General features: G+C 39.2%; 1 protein-coding gene across 2 annotated transcripts in view; it reads right to left on the bottom strand.

The window, feature by feature from the left end:
- Nucleotides 1-326: 326 nt before the first annotated feature.
- The window catches only part of Efa6 (Exchange factor for Arf 6), a 74,018-nt gene continuing 52,277 nt past the window's right edge, over nt 327-22,067 (bottom strand). For both annotated transcript variants that reach the window (XM_080269636.1, XM_080269635.1), the window contains exon 13: nt 327-1,102. In XM_080269636.1, the coding sequence (XP_080125762.1) occupies nt 418-1,102 (685 nt within the window). In that variant the 3' untranslated portion in view covers nt 327-417. The remainder of the gene's footprint in view (nt 1,103-22,067) is intronic.

Raw genomic sequence — 22,067 nt, forward strand, 5'->3', positions numbered from 1 at the left:
AATGAAGACAGGCAGAATCTGAAGTACCACTGCTGCACAGTGCTAAATGTTTCAAGGAAAATTTGATCATTTGTACCACTGTCAATACATCTTGATAAGCAATTGCAGATGTCACTGAGAAATGCCAATAAATGTTTCTCAGAAAACGTTTGTATCTCCAAAAATTCACACAGACAGCCTGTTATAAGTTCAGAGCTGAGTTCCAACTAATCAAACTTTTTACATACAGTACTACTGTTTTTTGAGGGACACTGGCAAATCAACTTTATCAGCAGCAATGGAATAGGCAATATTTCATTAATGTGTTGGGAGTGTAACAGTAAAAAAAAATGTAAAAATGGCTACCCATAATAAGGATTGCTTGTAACTCAAAAATTCATAACTAGGGGAGAAACTGTATGAAAATTCTACCTGATGTTAGATATCGACACGAGTTCCAACATTCTTCATGACAGGCGAGTCAGGGTGAGGTTTGGGGGGTAAAGGAGGGGCGTTCTCCTCTGACTGCACTTTTCCCTTCCCCTCATCCCCTTCCTTAACTGTATAACTCCTACGGTTAAGTCGTTTGAATTTGAACAGTGCCGTGAGTCTGTTAATTGTGCCCACACCTGGATCCTCTTGTTCAATACTTACTTCACTTTCCTTTGTCTTATTTTCATCAATAGTTTTCTCCTCATCTTTGCTTGGTTTTACTTCATCATCTGTCTTTCCCTCATCAGTAATTTCGTTTGCTTCATTATCATTCTTTTCCTTGTTATTCACCCTGTTTTTCTCCTCCTTCTGTTTCTTTTGTTCCATTTTGTCTTGGCCTTTCTTCTCCTTCTCTTTCTCTTTCCTTTGCTGGTCCTTTTCCTTCTTTTCCCTGGCTTTCTCCTTCTTTTCCACCTCCTTCTCTTTCTTCTCCACCTCCTTCACAAACTTCTCCCTCTCCTTCTCCAGCTTCCTCCTTTCTTTCTCCTCCTTGTTCTTCTTCTTCAGCGTGCCTTTTTCACTCTTTGTGTCCTCCTCGTTGCTGCTTCCCTTAGCCTCTTGAGCTGGCGAATCTTGATCACCAACTGGGGGAAGTATCAGGTTGTGGGCGCACTTGTCCGAGAGTGATGGGCTGCAAAACATAAACAAAGGTCACACAGGTCAAAAAGGGGCATATTCTGGGTGGTGTAGGAGTTCTCTTGGCACCTTCCTCTTAGTGATTTATTTTGCATGTTACATTCTCTTGTATGTGACTTATACTGCTTGAATATGGAATAGTTTGAATCACTAACATACAGAGGATAATAAGGTATAACATGAAAATAAATCTCCAAGGAAGAAGAGCTACAAATCTCCAAAGCCACCCAGGTCACTGCCACTGTCACTCGCACAACAACCTGCGCTGCCTCACTGTCACCTACATGTTTCAAGTACTGTACACAAACACTTCAGTTATTCAAATGGCCTGAGAGCTGGGACTGTCAGCACACTTAAATATTATACTGCAAATGGAACATTTGCCATATCCACTGCTTTGCTCACTCCAAGGCTCTGCACTAGAATTAGGATGTCTCCTGGAGGCTGTGGTGACATAATGGGGGAACTCTGCTGCCAGATTATACAAATGTCTCTCACCTCTACACCTATCCCTTGAAAGAAGGATGGTGTGCTGCAGGAGAGGGCAACTTCAGCCTGTAGCCCACTGAGTTTATGTCAATATGAACCTGGGGTCACAACAACAAGATGTATCACAGTACAGTATTGTGTATCATAAAATATCAGTAAATCTTACTGATGCTGATACAATAAATAATGACACCCTTGATGAATGTTACAATACATTACAGTACATTCATTTCTTGGTTATTGCATGAATGAAAATTTTGTAACTCGAATATACTTACAAACAAAACATATAACAATCAACTACATCATCAATTTGGATATGTAACCAGAGAATAACTGAAGGCTTAGTGTACCCCTTACTTTCCATTTAGTTATCAATCATTCTCATTTCCTATTCAAAGTAAGGTAATTTTACCAACTATTACCAACAGATATGATTACTTTTTAGCTTTAATTAGCCTAGTTCCTCTGGCAAAAAGAATTTATATTTTAACAATGACAAATTAACAGAAGTGCAGAGTACTAATCAAATTAACAGTGAAGTAGACTAAGTGCAATACGACTCAAAATTAACCCGTTGTTTTAGTTGAAAAAATCATTATCAACATCAAAAGCACTGGCGTCTTGGTTGCATATGGACCTGAAACCTATTAAAAAAAAATGTACAGATACAGTAGAACTCCAATTATCCTCAGAACAATGGCTGAAAAACTGGTCAGGCCTCATGTTTACCCTGTTGTTTACCCTGTTGTTATTCCAATATTCAAACATGAATGTACTGTCGCTGGCCAAGAGTAACTGAAAGCATAATCATTTTTTTTTATACTGACTTACTTGCTAATAACTTTCACATGTTGAAGATATAACCACAATATTTATCTTAGGCAGAACCAGAACTGATTATCCAAAATTCAAATAATCCAAAAGGTCTCAGGAAGTTTTGATCTCTATGGAGAATGGGAGGTCCACTACACTGTATATAATACAGCAATGAGCTATAAGCAGACTGTAAGCTTCTAACTTTGAGAAAAATTAAGAGGTAAAACAAAAGGCAGTTTGGAGTATGAAGGACTAAACAAGCACTGAATACTGACAGTTTTAGTCTATAAAACATTAAAATACACTGTAGGTCAAAAATTAGCTTGACTCATATATTTTAACCTAAGCGTAGCTTCACATCATACTAAATCATATCTAATCAAAATGGTTAATAGAGTAGCATTTTACAAGAAGCTGAAGATGAATCACAGGTGCCACATCCCAAAGTAATGTCCATTAACCCGATGAAGTCAGGTAATGTCATATGTCTGCTCTTGTTGCTACCAGACAGTTTTATTCAACTTAAGAAAGGCATCTTATACTGAAGAGGTTTATAAAGGCTACATCTAACCCCTCCAGTTCTAAAAGTTTCTCATTAGATTACTAACATCATCATGAGTTGGTAGGAACAAAAAACAAATGACATCCCCGGCTTTATTGGGTTAAAACTAAGATGCCCCATCGGTCAATATCTAACTCCTCCAGCTTGAAAAGTCTACCATAATCCAATTAAATCTGTCTGGATAAAGTCAACAATAAAATGAAAAAGATGTCCAGATGCTAAATGGGTTGAAAGGTGCTTTGGTCACTGGTTAGTAGTTTAAGTTAGTGAGTCGTTAAGCTAGTGCTACAAGTTAGTGGTCCCCGCTCTGAGCTTGCACAGTAAATACGAATAATTTCATCTTTATCCGTTTATATTCTGGTGCCCGTTTCATTCATCATTTCTGCCATGTCATCTCTTTCACATCCAAAACTGGCTATGATCATTTTGGAGGTGGATTGAGGTTGCCGTAACTTCTTTGGCCTAGATTATGAAAGTGGATTCAATTATCAGCTTTCAGTATGATCTCACTTCCCCCCACCCACTGCTTTAGTCATTGTCTGCTGTCTGAAATCATGTCCAACACACCTTTACCTCAGCTCTGGATCTCGGTCTATCAACTGATTCTGTTTAGTTTCAGTCTGTTTCCTGGCTCTCTGTCTAGTTTTGGTTCCTGCTCTCCATCTACCTTTGGAATTTTTCATGGTTCTCTATTCATCTTTGGTCCCTGGTTCTCTGCTTGGCTTTGATTCCTGGTTCTCTGAATACCAGTGATATATTCCCTTGCTCTCTCCATCTTTGGTCCATGTCCTGGTCTCTGTCTGACTTCAATTGCAGTTCTCTGTCTACCCATGTTTGTTGCCTGGTTATGTTGGACCCCGGTATATTCTGTGGTTCCCTAACTAGTTTTAGTCTTCTTTGTCTACCCATTATCTGTTCCCTGGTTCTCTGTCTAGCTTTGGTTCCAGGCCTTCTGTCTACCCCTACTCTATTCCCACAGTCCTATGCCTAGCTCAAGTCCCTGATCCCCCATGCAGTGAACACAAGAGGCACATTACCTTCCGGCGCCGCTAGGTCACAACACGAGGGAAAACTCTGGCAAGCTTCAACGAGCAACAGAAGCAAGTAGTCTTCATGCTGGCGGCCCATAAGTGATCACTCGTTAAGGAAAAACCATTAGTACTATGGCTGCGGGAGAATGTGGGTGTCGGGGGGCTTTCAAAGAGTATGCAACTGTGGCTGGAATTCACTTTATATATGCTGACCTTCATGTTCTCTAATTTGCTGCTAGATACTGACTCATACAGTAACTGACAGGATTTTTCAGACCTTATGACAAAGTATTATGGTAATTTCTTGATATGATAAAGATCTAATCACTGGATACACTTGAAAATATAGCAGGGTTCCATAACAACTGATTTTTGCATGTGACAACTGGAAAATCAAAACACACATTGTCCAGAAAGTTATGGGTAAAATGGTTCTGAAACTGAAGACCTGAAATTTCATTTCATAAATCTCAATCAAAATTTCTTCTTTACATGTGCAGTTGCAAACCTAAGAAACATTCCCAACCATGTAACCCTACTACATCTGTGATAGGCAGATCAACTATACTGATTTTACCCTAACTTGGCCCAGATTTTTGTCCTTGTGTAGTTTAATCCATGTGGCTCAGTGGCAAAGGAAAATGCTATGGCTCTACATCCTTTTAACAGCATTTCTTCATGACTATCATCATATTCTTGTGTTAATCTACTGCCACAACTCAGCACTCCAGACAGAGAGATGTTAATTTTTGGCCGAGTAAAACTAAAAACAATATAGTTCAGTGACAAATTGAATATCACAACTCACTGAGGTACGAACATTTAAGTATATTAATTCACTATTGGTAACGTCTACTGCCAAAGATCCAGCAGAGCAAGTTAGTTTGGGAACTTTTCAAACTATACTTGTGCGTTTGTACTTGAACCTTCATGGTTTTTAATGTCACATCAAGAATCCACCATACTACAATGTCAAGCTGAACAAGAACTATAACATGAACACTCTTGGCCGCAAATTCCTTCACTTTCTTCGTCAGTTTTATTCTGTTTCTTCACTATCTGTTGATTGGTTTTTCAGTTCATAGGTTTTTTAATAATACTTCACTTAATATTTGAATGCCCCTTACAGTGTGGAAAAGACTGGAGATATTAGAGAGATGAGGACCAGGAGATGCATTAATAAAGTTAATACTATTCCCAGCTGGCTGAGTGTGTTAGTGGCTGTATGAAGTTAGGGAGTGTATTCTAAGTGGCTTTGAAGATTGTGTAACACCTATTCCTAAGTGATTTATCCAGCACATTACACGTCATGTATGTTACTTGTGTTGATATTAAAACATGTAAGTAGCATACAAGAAAATGTTAAGGTGTAATATGTAAAATAAATCACTAAGGATGTGGTGCAACAAACACTCCAGTGTCACCTAGAATACTGTACAAGCCAGGGCCGAGAGGGAGAAATAGCCTATACAGTGCTGACTAGAGGAGATTATTTTTAAAATGGGCTAAAATTGGCCTCTTTTTTTTTTTTTTTTTTTTTTTTTAAATCTCAGCTACATGACGGTAGAGACCCGACAGTAAACAAGAGCTGAGATTACTTCTGCCATTTTGCTGTGACTGTCACCCCACTATGTATTTTTTTTTTTTTTTTTTTTTAATGCCAGGAAGAAGGAATCAAAGGCCAGAAGCCCTTGTAATTGTATGGCTGGCTTAAAGTGCTTGGAGGTGTTGGAAAAGGATGCCTTCACACACTGGCACTGATAAAACCAAGTGGCCCTTCTGACTCAGTTATTCAAATGTCCCTCAACTCCCTATCTTTCAATGGGAGGATGGTGACCTGATGTCATGCATCTTCAGACTGCAGTCCACTGGGTTCATGTTCTGATGAGCTTGGGACCACCACCACACAAAAAACAAACCACCTGGCTGCCTTAATACTGTTTTGGATCAGTAAGCCATATAAAAACATGGTATTACATCTTTTTTGACCCATCAGCTGTATACGGGCCTGAGATTAGGTAACCAAGTCCACACATTTAGGGCAGGAGGGACCAGCTGCCCATCCCTGGGTAGCATTATGTAAGTAATAAACCTAAACCACTCCTCGGATTTAAACCTTTCATTGCCCACATGAGGCCGGAATGCCTTGACCTACTAGACCACCTGGCATCTATTTGTTGATCAGTTGGCTACCATCATCTCTGGATGGCACCACCATGGGCTAAAGGCATGATAACTACCCATACAAGCATCACTCAAGCTGGAAATGCAATAACAAGCAAACAAAGTCCAATCAGAGACTCCGACATTCATATCGTTTACAAGGCCTCCAGCATTGGTATAAATACAATTACACATCTCGGAAATCTTTTCTCCCTACAGTTTCCAGCAACTATTAGGAAGTAATCAGCTGGCTTTGGTACTTGGCTTTGCTTCCAGTCCAAAGAAAATATCAGCTGTAGGATAATCAACCTCAATAAATGGATTCCTTATGAGGAAACAACAAGAATTTTTATGTATGTATGGTTTCCTGTAAGCCAAGAAACCATTTACAATGCTGGGTGGTAACCATATAACCAAACCATACGTGCTCCCTACGTGTGAACAAGTGGGTTGGTGGAGGGTTAGTGCCCCTCCCCTTAAAACAAATAACTCAAAGTCAAATGGCCACCCCTTAAGGGATTATGGTGTCTGGCAATAGATAGATAGATGTGTGTATGAATCTTAAGTTAACCAGCCCTTTGTTCTGTATTTTCCTAAGCAGAGTATAACTGTCTCTATTCAGCCAAAATGCAGGGCAAAGTTTGTAATCAACCAGCTAATGACTTAAATCAAGTCATTAACACACCTGCTGCTGTGGGTTTTCCAGAGCCTGATAACAAAGTCTGGGCAGAGTCATTAAGAAAATACAAATGAAGAAGTTGTAGGCAAAGGGCTGAATATTTATAATGACTCAGTGCCTGACTGTATATATATCTATCAGTCCATATCAAGTCCACTGCAGAACCCATCCTTCTTGTGGGAGGGAGAGTGATAGCCATGATTAATCCTTCTCAAAGTTGGTGAAGTATTAATGGGGAAGGGGTGTCTGTTGGAGAAGTTTTGAATGTGAAAGTCAAAAGTGTTGTAATGGGTATTTTTGTGTGCATCAGAGTTTGTATATGACGTCAGCAGTACCAATTTGGTGCAAGTATATGTAAGCATAAGAAATGGCATACTACTGTACCAGCATCCACTTTTAACCCATTAGTTCTGGCATACTCTGTTAGCAATATATCTGCTGGTGTGACAATATGGCAGAGCTATTAACCCTCACAAAATACCTTGAGATACAATCAGTGCTTGGAAATGTTATAGCACACCTATCCATACAATATTTTTCCTCAATTCACCATAGTTATGGAATTATTGTGGTTAGAGGTTCCCAACTGGTGAGAATCCAGCAACTCCCCAAGCATGACAGAGTACTGACTGATTCTAAGTGGGCTGCCTGTTAGGCTAATATGCCATAAAATACAGTATGTGTGACATGCACTTTCAGATACATTCCCTCCCAACTCCTCCCTTATCCACTGCCACATTTGTGTAAACAGATTGGAGCCATGAGTGTCCTACTTCAGGTGGGTAAATCGGGAAGGAAGTCCATGAAAAGTTTGCTCATGGTAGCTGCTGTTCCTTTAACTCTGGGCTAAAGATTTGGAGAGGGATGACAGATGCCAGTTAGCCAAACATGTTATAAAATTTGCATAATACTGCTCCTTCCATAATCCTTGTGATACAAGGTTGAAAATCTCATTCACATGAGGTACATAGCAGTCCATTACACCAACCTGATATGAAAACAAGTAAGTCACAAACTATGAATTAAATGTGCACCATGGCTTGCGTTTGAACCCTAGTCTTGGGGAGAATGCATTGTAAGATGAGTAGGCTACTGACTGAACCACCACAGAACCAGAGGGTTGTAAGCAACAAAATGGCAGAAGTTATCCCATATCTGTTTATCTTATAGGATGTCTAGATGATGGTGGTGCATGCTAAGACTGTGTAATCTAAACTACTAACAGCTTGTACAAAAGGTCTATCTCAAACTTTCAAGAAAAACACCACAAGCACAATGCAAAATATAACACCATGGAAAAAGAGGAAGCCTCTTGTGATTATACTGTGTATACTGTGTATATATATATATATATATATATATATATATAAATTTCTCTCAGGAAAGGACCTGAGAGTGGGTGGGGGAGTGCTAATTGTTATTCTCAAAAAAAAAAAAAAAAAAAAAAAAAAAAAAGATAGCCTAATAAAAACACTATATGTGGGATACAGAGAAGCAGCGTGTGCATACGTGTGCATATGTGCGTGTGTGGATGTGCACAGGGTTAAACAATGTTCCTAGTTTGCTGTGAATCAAAACATGACGCCATTTTGTACCATCAGACATTTCAGTAACACTTTCAGTCCAAAATGTATTTTATATATTCATTCTTGTTGCCTCCTGACTATTTAAGCTTAGGGTAGGCTTCTAATTGTGAAGGGGTTAATAAAGGCTCTATCTAACCCCTCTAGTTGAAAAAAAAAATCTCTTCTAATTAAATAGTCTGTCAGCAGCAAGAATACCAAAATTACATCCACAAACTGAAGAGACTAATTATTATTGCACAACACATAGATACGGTGCATCAGAAGGCACTTTTCCTTCCCTCTTTCTGCTTTCTCCAATTTGCTTTTCTTCATCAGTACTCTCCATTTATCTTAACATCTAAAGCTTTGTACTGTACAATGTATTATCTAACCCTGTGTGTGTGTGTGTGTGTGTGTGTGTGTGTGTGTGTGTGTGTGTGTGTGTGTGTGTGTGTGTGTGTGTGTGTGTGTGTGTGTGTGTGTGTGTGTGTGTGTGTGTGTGTGTGTGTGTGTGTTAAATTTCTGTATTTTTCCTAGTGTCAATATGTATGTGTGAGTGTGCAGTATGTATGGGTGGTAAATTTGTGTGTATCAGTGTACCTTGTAAGTGTGTTGTATTCATGAGCCAGGATTACCTTTTCTACCTCCTGGGGTGGGCAGCATCGGGTAAAGCAGTGTCATCATCAACTCATCAAAACAGCCACAACGCCCCACCAGCCAACTACTGTATGTACCCTTAACATAACCTTCACTCATAGCAAAAAAAAAAAAGTAATCGTATCAAACATTACATTAGTGAGCAAGAGTTGTATTAAAACCTTGTGCCACACTAGAAAATGTTCAGTGTATCAAACGTTACATTAGTGTGCAAGTCATGTTAAAACTCAGTCGCGCCAAAAAAGACTAATTATATCAAACATTACATTAGTGTGCAAGAGTCGCATTAAAACCTCATGTTACACCAAAAAAGGAATAATTATATTAATCATTACATTTGTGTGCCAAAGTCACATTCCCATCAGTTAACCCAGATCAGATGATGCATTTTTCCACTTTATTCTTGCCACCTAAAAGCATTACTATTCAACTTAGGAGAAACTTTCTGTACTACAGGGGTTTGAGACAGCCTTTATTAACCCCACTGTATGAGAAGGCTTTTCTAAGTAGAAAGAATATAACAGAAAATACATCATCATGGTGAAGGGTTTATGAAGGCTACCCAGCACCTCTTCCTTAACAATTACTTGGCTTATTGCAGCTTGTCACTCCTTGTTATGTCATCTATAGCTTCTTCCTATGAGCACTGTTTGCAAATAATAAATGTACATACAAGAGACCATTACCCTGGCACAGAGAGTATTACCATGAAGTAGATAATAACACCATGCCATATACAGAAACAAATTGTTTGGGACAAGGTGCTGAGGGCTTCCTAAACCAATGAGAATTTGAGTCTAATAGTTTTATCTCAGACTGGTTATACACATCAACCACATTAGTAAACATGCTATCAAAACTCTTGGTTACTATGGGAGAAAAATCAGTTCAGTGTAATGAGAGGGAAAAATGCTTATTCTAACTGCTGTAGATCAAAGTAATGTTTGAAACTGTGCCCTATTTTGTGTTTACTTTAACTTGGCCTAAATTTACCACCTCTACATCTTCAGTGCTGAGCTATAACAAGAGATTAACAATACAACATGTTGACAGTCATGAACAAGTGCTATGGAAAGGATGTAGTGTTACTGTATTTCTTTCTGTACCACTGACTTACAAGAAATATGCTGTAAAAGGACAAAAATCTCCCAAAATAAGGTGACCAAAAAGCAGTTGGCGTTTTAGCTGTACGAAGAAGCAATCGGCTGTTTCAATACGTTAATTATTCAGCCACCACCCCACACCCACGGGTCATGGTAAACAGTCAGAGTGCTTTCGCTGATTTCAGGGCTTCTCCTCATTTACATCTACTTTGTAATACATTATTATTATATATTACACCAATTTAAGAAGAGAATGAAAAAAAAATTGAATAAATAAACCTAAAAAGAAAAAAATACATACAGTACTTGTGACTGGAAGTGAGACTAAGCATTGAAAAGAAAAAGTAATAGTAGTAGTAGAAGTTGCAGTGGTAGTAGTATTAATTATAGCCCCAGGTTCATCTGAATTTTGAACCAAGTGGACTGAATCCTGAAGCTGCCCTCTTCCTGCAGTCCAAATCCTCCTGCTGGAGGATAGCGAGTTGAGAAACATTTGTATAACCGGGCAGTGGGACAACATGGTTATATCAGTGCCACCATATGAAGGGATCCTTCTCAAGTACAAGGAAGTAAAATAATAACAATGCAGAGGAGGTATGAGGAGAGTCATTACAGTCTTCCATCAAAGCCCTGTCCCCTCTTATGCTTCTCTCTCCATCGGCTTTGAAAATCAGTGCGGTTCAACCCTTCAGTCCAATTATGTACCTTTAATGCCATTCTTGCTAACTTAAGATAATTTTATTTAGCTTAAGAAAAGAAATCAGGTTGTGAAGAGGTAAAGGAGGCTCTTTCCACCTCCATCACAGCAAATTATTTCTCCAAAGTTAACAATATCATCTGAAGTTGGCAAGAACAAACTTTTAAAATATGTTATTAGATACAAAGGGTTAATCTGAACCAACCAACACTGACAACTTTGATATGCAGCTAAATATAGTTAAAAGTGTTAACTGCTGCAGTTACACTAAAGTGATTTTCAAAGTTAAGGAAAAAAAGACACATGTGACATGACTTCTGTGGCTTGCTGAACAAAACATGGGATTGAGGTTCTTACTGAGCAGTAAAAAAAAAACAATGCCTGGAGGTTTTGTGTAAGCAATGTGCAGTAAATAGAAAAAGGTCTCAATAAGCTCTGAAAACAAATAAGGTAGGATACATTATAACTGAAAGCAAAGGCTAAGCATTTAAAACAAAGCACAAAGAAGCTACAAACAAATATTTCAAACTTACCACCAAAACAAACCTGCTTCAACCATGATTACTTGAAACAATATATTTTAACAATGAACATATGTAACGGCCAATAACCAAGCATAAAAACAATCACATAACCATCATCAGGGAAAAAAAAGTTGGCCTACTATTCCACTGCGTCTATTTTACACTTGGGGCATGTTTGTCACTTTCCTCCATGATGTAACATATCACTGAGAATCATCTAGGGGCAGAGACACATACCAGGTCTCTCTTAACTTAGGAATATTAGCCATCAGAGGATAGCAACAAGCATATGTTAAATTTTGGGTGAACTTATGTCTTGAACATTAATCTTGCTCACAACCTTGTAAATCAGCGAAGAACACCCGAAAAAATCCCAGGTAAATATGATGGTCAGATGCGAAAAATACAGATAAAGAATTACCTGTAGTCAAGTTAATATTATGATATGAAGACAGAAATACATCCAAGAAACTTTCCGGTTAATATTATGAAGATCAGAAGAGAGAGATACATACGAGAAATCTCCAAGTTAATTTTATGAGGTCAGTAGTGAAAAATAAATCCAAATAATATACAGATTAACATTATAAGGGTCAGTAGTCAAACACCAAGTTACAATCACAAAATGTTTCATATATTTACAAGGAAAAAAACATCGCTATCTACAATAATGTTTTTTTTGTAAGGCTCTAGGTCACACATTATGTACACAAGGCATTAATATCAGTGTTATTATAGCCAGGATATTATTCATGACTTCCAGGACAGTCCAAAGTCCACACACTATCAGTATCATTATTATCGATCTTTACCATCATCAAAAAAATAAACAAATTAATAACAGCCAATACCACATTACTCCTTAAGGTGTAGGGGTCCAATGCTAGGCTACAGTAATCTGATGAATTTTAAAAAGAAATAAAGATATAATATGAACAAAAATATTACCCCTTTTAGGTATAGGGGGTTGAGTCTAGACTACTGAGGTTCGTGGTATTAATGGGTAAATAATCTGCCTTCTTGCTTTATATAAGTAAATACCTCCAGTCACCTCTTGTGGACCCAAGCCAGGTAAGCCATCACTCCAATTAGGTGTTGTTACCACCTGACCACCAGATGCCTACAGTGAGTTTCATTTACTTAACCCCTTCAATATAATGATGTACTTTTATCCTTGCTACCTCCACATGATCCCAAAAAAACTTAGGAGAGACTTTTCAAGCTACACTACCCTTAGTTCATTCATAAAGGCTCCAATATTCTTGGATGAATCAGTCTTGATCACCAAATGGTAGCTCTCCATGCTGCTCAATCTCTGGCAGCCTCCCTATTTACAGTACAATAGTCCCTTTTCCCTGAGGTCACACTCTATGATCTCGTCCCAGATCTTTTTTGGTCTGCCTCTCACAACCCTACCCCTGACATTCACATTTCTCAATTTCCACACCTAGTTGTCATCATCCTTTCCACATGCCCAAAGCAACTCAAGTGTGGCATATCTATATATTAATCACTATCAGTTTATATTAGCTCCACTACAGCACCGGATCTTTTACCCCGAGGGAGAATGATAGTCAGAAGTAGCCCTACCCCATGCTGGTGAAGTATGAGTGGAGAAGAGGTGTCTGTAGGATAAGTGCAGCACGTGAGGTTCAAAGTGTGATACTGGTATCTGTCTTATTGGTACCACAAGATTATTTTATTCAGCTGAGAGGACCTCTTATCCTGAAAGGGTCAGGAATGATCTTCATTTACCTCTTCATTACATCTTCAAAACTAAATATTTACTTTAGTACAACGACATTCTTTATTTTCATTCTCATTACCACCAAGAAATTTTATTCAGACTGGATATTAGCCCTTGTTCTATTGTGGATGCTATACTCAATCCATTTCCTTAATCATAAATAACGAGACAGTGGGCAAAGATCTTTGACACCCAGTATTTCCATCTTCGGCACCTAACCAACTTTTCAAAATGTTACGTAAGAGTTCCATAATTGTTCAGATATAAAGTGGATTAATACAGTATTAATGTCCACAATAGTACATACAATATTTATCATGTACCTTAGCTTCTGATGGCAGAGCTCGGACTGGAAGGCGATGTGGCTTTTTTTTTTTTTTTTTTTTTTAAATACAAGATGAAGGAAGAAGGAAAAGCAAATTAAATATATCCATCCATCCATCCACCATCCAACCCTATGTCACCCCATGAGGAGCGTAGAAGCCCGAGGCTAGACAAGTTGGTCCTGACATTTAAGATGAGAGTGACCAGCCTCACTCATCCCTGAGTGGTATGACGTGAGCAATAAACCCCAACCACTCCTTGGATACAAACCTACACAGACTCAATCCAACTGGACCACCTTAATTACCCACTAAACCACCAGGCACCATAATTTGGTTATATGGCTACCACACAGCGTAGTAAATGGTTTCCTGGTGTACACGAAACCATTTGGCTTGTCACTCAGTGTAGAGTCATCCATGTTAAAAAAAATTTATACACCAGATGCTACAGCTCAGATCTCCAAAGTGGCCAAAGACTTTTTCCCATCATGGATAATAGCACCAAGGACATAGGTAGGTCAGCCTCCTACCTTAAATGTTCTGAACTAGAGTGTGACCTCAGGGATAAGGGACTGAGTAGGGAAGCTGCCTGAGATCAAGCAGCTTGAAGAGCTGCCATTAGATGACCAAGGCCAATTCATGTATGCATGTTGGAGCCTTTATAAATGATACAAAATAAGAAGATACAAAACTACTGTAGCCAAGTCTTGGGCCTGTAGGATAAGAAAGGGGTAGTGTGGCACTGAGTGTTACTTTTTTTTTTTTTTTTTTTTTTTTTTTTTTTTCAATTCTTACTACTGCTGTTGAGTGAAGCTGCTGATGTCAAGCTTGTCACTGGCCCATCCTGGACTTTGGACTGCCTATACAAGATATAATGTGAGTCCTCATTACAAGTCAGGCAAGTGTTCAAAAATATCACAACACTACCCATACATCTGGTACTGAATAACGGAAGAAACTGGCTTACCACCTTTAAATACATAGCCAGAAGTGAAAATTCAATGACAATTCTCTGTTGGCTCTGTGTCCATCCTTCCCTGTTTCTCACTTCTCCCAAAGCAACAGTATCGTTCCTTCCCATAGCCTTTGCTGTGTGCTTCATATTGCTGTCACATACATTTTTCATGCCACACTTTCAACAGAGACATGTCAGTGATGTTTTGGTCATGGCTGTATCAATGGAACTCAACCCTTTCAATCCCATGATGTTTTTTTTTTTTTTTTTTTCATTTTATTCCTGCTACCTCTAAAATATTTTCCTTAACTTTTCTTACTTTGCTATAGGATTATCCTTTTATTTCTGGCTCATCTTGTTAATTCATTCTTGCTATATTATGAAATTTATACTGCCCCTCCCACTGAAGGGATATCTCGAAGGCTACACTTAACCTGCTCAGTTTAACGTTCCCTTAAGACGCAAAAAAATAATTTGGAAACAGCAAGAATAAAATAAAAAGTATGTCATCACAGTGAAAGGCTAAATAAAAAAAAAAAAAAAAAAAAAAAGTGACTAATAAGAAGGACTGTCTGTAACTGACAATATCAACAACGACATCATGGTACTGGTAATTTGCAACTTTGTTATAGTAATTAATACAGTACAGTACACAGCTCTCACCCATATCACAATGTGGAAATACTTGAGGAACACTTGGTACTAGCACACACACACACACACACACACACACACACACACACACACACACGAAGGAGACGAGAGAAGAGAAGAGTGGAGGAAAACAGAGAATAGAAGAGAAGAGAAGAGAAGAGAAGAGGAGAGGAGAGAAGTGAAGAGAGTGAAGAGAAGAGTGGGGATGAGAGGACTGGAGAGGAGAGAAGAGGAGAAGGAGATGAGAGGAGAGGAAAAGAGAGGAGAGAAAATGGGAGAGGAAAGCAGAGTAGACAAAAGAAGAGAAATGAAGCCAGAAGGAGATGGCTATCCACAATATAAGGAAAAAAGACGAGAGGTGTGAAAATGAAAGAGGAAAATGAGCATGAAAATGATGACTGAAATGGCAATAATGACTAAAAATAACTAACAATAAAAAAAATAAGCAGTAATGGTATATGCCAATCCCGTATTACCCTCACAAATGGAGTTTGGTCACATGGCTAGCCTTAAAGAGTTCAGAATCTTTAAGGACAGTAGATTTCAGAACACTTACAGATAGATGACTGACCCACACCCCTACTGGCATTATGTGTATGAAAAACCTCCAGCCACCTTTCAGAGACTCAGACTGCTGCATAGTAATTTACGATACCTAAGTTTGCTCACCCCCTTGTCTCTCATCACTGGATTCATAGGCTTCAGTATGACACAGCAGACTGAGGTGCACACTATCGTCCATGATAATACTCCCCTTTGTTCATTACATTCAAGCCTCTAAGGCCCCAGCAATAAAATAGGGGCAGGAGAGGCAAACAGACTTTTTAACCTGACTTTATATGACCAACATCCTAAACTAAACCATTACCCCAAATGCAGTGCATCCTCTGCAACCAAAGTCAAAACTGACACTGAATTTCAAGGAAGGTGTGTAGAGGTATATTTCCCTATGTTGGGCACAGCCTGGATAATGAAGATGGGTCTGTAGAATGAGTGATGCATGTGAAGGTGGAAGCAGTGTATTGGCTATGATTATGTGTGTCACAACATGTACTATGTACATCATCAATAGAACTAACAGTGTGAAAACATATTTAAGTACTGTATACAAAATGATGTACCACATGCATCCACTTTAAATGTCTGCCACACCAAGAGCTTGAACCATAGACTCCCAGCACATACATCATGAGATAAGTATTCTAACACCATGCCACTACGGCATATTATATAAAAAAAATAAAATAAATAAATAAAAAACAAAAGAAAACCCTGATATCTGTACCGACACCAACTATATCTACCATCATCCCATCTCATCCTCAGTCTCCCCTTCACCCCTCCTCACTCACATACACTCTCCTAGTCACTCTCATTATCCAACCTCTGCACATGGCCAAACCATCCCAAAGTATTTCTCCTAATGCTTTCTAGCACATCCACAATAACATCATGACAGCCCTTCATTTCTTCATTTGTCTGTCTGTCTTTCTACGCAACCCCTCTTAAATAACTCATTTCCACATAACACATTCCTATTTCAGTCAAACATTTACGTAAAAAAAAAACTTGGTTTACCTTTCACATACACAGCTGATCTTGCATAATAATACACAGACCTAACAGCATAAAATAATTTCCCCATCTACTCCATATAACTGCAGCACCTTCCACACTACTTATCTATTTTCTCTGTCAAATACTTTCTCAAGATTCAAGACGAAAGCCAACAACTTCTTTCCCTTCTCCAAATATTGTACTTTTCCACAAAGCATCTTAGAATAAATATCTGGTCTACACACCCTTTCCCCTTCCTAATACCCGTTTGTTCATCAACACCATCATGGAGGGACAACAGCATGGAGTGCATAGCCTCACTTACCCTCCAACTCCACCCATGAGGGTCCCTTCATGCTACCCTCCAGGCAGCAACTCTTCCCCCTCTAAGCATCTCTCAACATGAATGATTCATCTGCTCCAGCCATGAGTTCTGTGGCCTTCTCCTTTGTCTCCTCCACCCCAGGTTAACTTCACCCCTTGTTCCTTTACAACTACTACCTCCTAACTCTTATCAACAAGTATACTTACACACATCTTTCAAGTTATACTGAGACGGCAAATGACAGTCACACGTTTCTTCCCACTTTTCCTTTGCATATGGAAACTACTGTACTGTACCCGACTTCCAGTTCTCTGGAAATCTACCTTCCTCCCAGGCTAATCTATATACCTCCCATAGCCATTCAGCCAACTGGAGTCCTAAGTTGGGAAGACATTGGACTAAATTTGGCTGCTGTGGATTTTCCTTATGTCTTTAAATTTGAAAATGCTGGTGACACAGGCAGGTATTTTAATCAAACCAATACTATATGATCTGTTCAGCTGAGAGACATGCCAGCAGTCAAACAAAATCACCTTAAACTGACCCTTTCACTGCACTGGGTGAACCCATGTATTATATTCATACCAAGTCTAATACTTGTACTGTAGTAAATGATTGTTTAGCCACAACTAACCCTGGCAACTAAATGTTACTGTGTCTCACCCCTCCCACTGCTACTGATGCACCTATACATACTTCCTTCAAGGTAATACTGTTAAGTACTGTGCTGTGCTCAATGATTTTGTTCAACTGAGAATAATCTTAGCTATCAGTGTTATGAACTGCCTTAAAGGCAAGTCAAATTATTAAAACTTTGTTCAAACAATTCTCCTGCTTCTACAGACACACCTAGTAAATTTTCTTCATGCCAGAACAAGTTTTTTGTTTTTTTTAAATCTGCTAGGAGAAATTTTAACATTCAAACAATTATAAATTAATGTACAATACCTAACCTGGTCCATCCATTAAAGGGTGCACATCCACATTCATTCACACCAGTAACTGACAATTTTGTTTAACAGAATACTGCAAGTCAGGGGGTTAACATCACGTTCCTCCCTTAACAACAACAAAGCTGACAGAACAAGGAAGCAATGGAATGTAGGAAGACTGGAATGAGTAACATTTCTTTCACATCACAATAAATTACATTATGCTAGTAATGGCAATAGCCAATCCTATATAATCCACACTGAGGTACTGCATTAGGACCCAGGGCTACACTGGCACAGTCCACAACAAATAAGGGTTCAAGTCCCACCTAGGCTCCTCATACAATTTATCATCTCTGGCACCTTGCTCCCTCCTGGGAATCCCAAACAAAGACGGCCACAACAGAAATGCCTCCAGGCTGCTTACTCTCGTACACCTCTTTTACTTTCCAGAACACCCCTCATATCATTACTCTCCTCATTAACTCTCCTCCTCTTACTAACTCCCTTCAACCTCTGTCTCTTCGCAGCACTGTTGCACCTTTATCTTTTTTTCTATCCCCACTTCGATGGTCACTGCTCCTCTGAACTGTCTGCTAGCATCCCCCACCACTATGGTGAGTGTGCAGCACCCGTCTAGCAACAAATTCTCATCCCTTTTCTGTCCAACTCTCTAATGCAACAGTTAACAGTCTCAGTCCTTCATGTATGCAACAGGTCAACTCAGGAACTGTCTCCCTCTGTCTGTATTTCCTACTGCCTATGATCTGCAGCCTTTCAAACATAGTGTGTCCAGGTATCTCAATATGAACGGATCTTGAATTTGGTTCTCTGTTCTCTTGTTTTTGTTTATTACTTGGAGGGAACAAGTTGCAGGCTCCTGGCCTTTGGCTCCTTCTTCTCTGGAAAAAAAAAAAAAAAAAAAAAAAAAAAAAAAATTGTTCCCTGTATCACTGCCGCACTAGCCCAGTGGTTATCAATACTGTCCACAAAGTTACCAGCCCATTAACACCCGGGTTAAAATCCTGATGTGGGCAGCTTGTGCCACTTACTTCAGTGTCCATCCACCCTTTGTAGGTTGATAGGTAAAATAAGTACCCAGGGAGGATGACTGTGGTAACCTATATGATGTGGGAGCCTTGTATCTCATGACGCTGGATGAATAACTTGTCACAGGCATAGGCTGGCTTGTCTGTCTATATATCATCAGTTGCACAGATAAGCACTTCAGGTAAGTACCTCATGGTGTCTGCCTCCACTTTTTCTTTTCATTACCTGGTAAATTTGTTAACCAAGGAGAAATCACAGCATTGTATAGGTATAAAATTATCACTGTCAGCCCTTGCACTGCTGTAGACATCCCAACATACTGACATAACCAGCTAACACCACATCATACCATAATACACCACATCAGTCTGTTCAACTAAGAGGAATTATAGCTACCAAAAACTGTAAAACCATCACACCTTTTCTCTCTAGTACAACAAAAGGCAAGAAAGTCAGGTACAAAGGTCCCTACATTCTACAGAAATAAAGATAACACATACCTTTACACACAAAAGCCAATACATCTATACGCACATGATGATGGCGATGATGATGATAATGATGATGACAATGATGATGATGAAGACAGAGATGAAGATGATGAAGACGAAGACAATGATGATGACAACGACGATGACAATCAGGATGACGATGATGATAATGATGCTGATGATGATAAACATTAGCTGTCTGTCCTATCTCAGAAGACTATTCCCATTTACTAGCACCTACTTAGCTGTTGGTGGAGTAACCTAATGCACTGGTTGGGTTGAAGGCTGGGGTGTTCTGTGTCAAGATCTGAGTCCCTAAGAGGCCACTGGAGATTGTCCTTTCAACCCCCTACAATCCAATTACACATTTTTCAGTTAATTATTACTTCCACCAGCTATCTACTAATTTAGTAAGGATCTGTAGCAGTGAAGGGGTTAATGAAGGCTGTATCTACCCTCTCCAGTTCCATATCTACAATAATCCTTTGGCGGTAACAAGAATATAATAACAAATACTTGTACAGGCAGGTCCTGTAATACAAGTGGGAGAAACCGCTCGGACAGCAACACATGCACACAAAACTTGTATAACCGAGTTCATAACTCATGGGAAAAATAGGGTTTGGTTAACTGGCCCCATTCGTATCACTGAATTTGGGTCTAAATTGCCAATTCTCACATCACTGGTTTCTCATATAATGGATGCTCATATATCACTGGCCTGGAGGGTTATAGTCAGCAAGCTTTAACCTGACAAAGTTCCCTAACCCCTTTCAACTCAACTGATGGCCAACTGTAGTCAGATTGGAGGATAAATTTAACTAGTAACCACAGAAACTCATTCCAACCTCATAACTACAGTTTATCATAATTCAGGGAACTACAACTCAGCATTCAAGGTATGAGGGTGGTCTGAAAATAAACCAACTACAGTACAGTGGTATTAGAGTGACAGAAGTTGTATCCTCATTGCTTATGGATGCTCCTAAATGCCTCTTCCTTAGCAACTGATTTTTGGATATGGCTTGTTGACATCCTTTTTGTATGTTCTGTAGAATCTGATGATATCAGAAGAATTTATATAATTTCGGAGAGAACAGTAAGATGTAATAAGCCAAATAAATTACTTAGGAAAAGGTGTTAGGGAAGGATTTACATAATGCAGAAGAGGACTGTAAGATGTAATAAGCCAAATTACTTGGGGAAAAGGTGCTAGGGAGCTTCCTTAACTGACATGAATACCAGTCAGAAGGCAGTGTTCCTCAGTCCTATGCATCAACTGCCAGTCCGGACCCATAAAAAAATACAGTTTAAGTCAATGAGGCTTGAGACTTTTTTTTTTTTTTTTTTTTTTTTAATCATGGCATATCCAAACAATTATATCATTTTGCATAAACTTTTCAAACTGGAAGGGTTAAATGCAGACTTAATAAACAAGAATAAACTAAAAGGAACACCACCAGGGTTAATTTAAATGTGTATATACTGTACTCTGCTGTGTGGTGGGTGGTGTGGACTATCATTCACTCACTTGATGTAGTGCTGCCCACTTCTTCTTTCACCTTTATCATTCTTTCTGTGTCTGTCCTCCTCTCTTCCTATTTCCCCCACCTTTCCTGTCACTTTTTATTACTCTTCTTTCCTTTTCAGGTGGCTTTACATTGAATGACAATCCTAATGGTTTTCTGTAAGCCAGGAAACCATTTACAATGCTGGGTGGTAACCATAGAACCAACCCATACATGTTCCCTATGTGTCAATAAGTGGGTTGGTGGAGGGGTTAGTGCCCCTCCCTATAATACAACTTCCTCAAAGACAAACGGCCACCCCTTACGTGATTATGGCGTCTGGCTATAGATAGTCAGATGCTCTGCTCACTTTAACTACACGTAAAACTGCCATCTCTCCATCTTGAATGCTGAGCTATGGTAAGTGATCTATGCTAGATTATGATGCTAGTCATGAAGAAGTGCTATGGAAAGGATGCAAGGCTGTAGTACTACCTTTTTTGTATCACTGGGCTAAAGGAAATTGGCTGCAGCTGTGTGAAAGTCCCGATCATGTCAAAGTAAATGAACTAGAGTAGAGCTGCCCAACATACATACATACAGACATATATACACATACATACAGTACATACCATACATACATACACATATATACATACATAGGGGTGTGGGCTGGACAAATATCCTTTAACCCCTTAACCGCGGGGCGTCACTTTTGTGACACTTGGGAGCAAGGGATCATAACGCGGGGCGTCACTTTTGTGATTCTGTGTTATTTTGAATTCGCCCGGGCTTTCAAGTGGTGGCTTGTATCATCTAACAGTACTGCCAATGTCCAACACTAGTCAGCACTCCTAATCTCATCTGTACTCTCATCCATTGTTGACAATTTAGCCATTTCTCCCCGTTCTTGACTCCCCTCCCTACCTCCCCTCCATTACCCTATCCTCTCGCCTGCCCGGCCGTGCTACACTAAGTATATCTTCCCTGGAATTTTTCACTGATTTCATCCATTGAAATAAGCCCTATGCCCTATTCTTATACCAAATAATATATACAAGGAAGAAATATGGTAAGTGAGAGTGCCATACATCTAGAATTGGCTAATTATCACCTGACAACACCT

Source organism: Coenobita brevimanus, chromosome 35 (assembly GCF_032717465.1).
Source record: "Coenobita brevimanus isolate Jiangsu-jjx chromosome 35, ASM3271746v2, whole genome shotgun sequence".
NCBI lineage: Eukaryota > Metazoa > Arthropoda > Malacostraca > Decapoda > Coenobitidae > Coenobita > Coenobita brevimanus.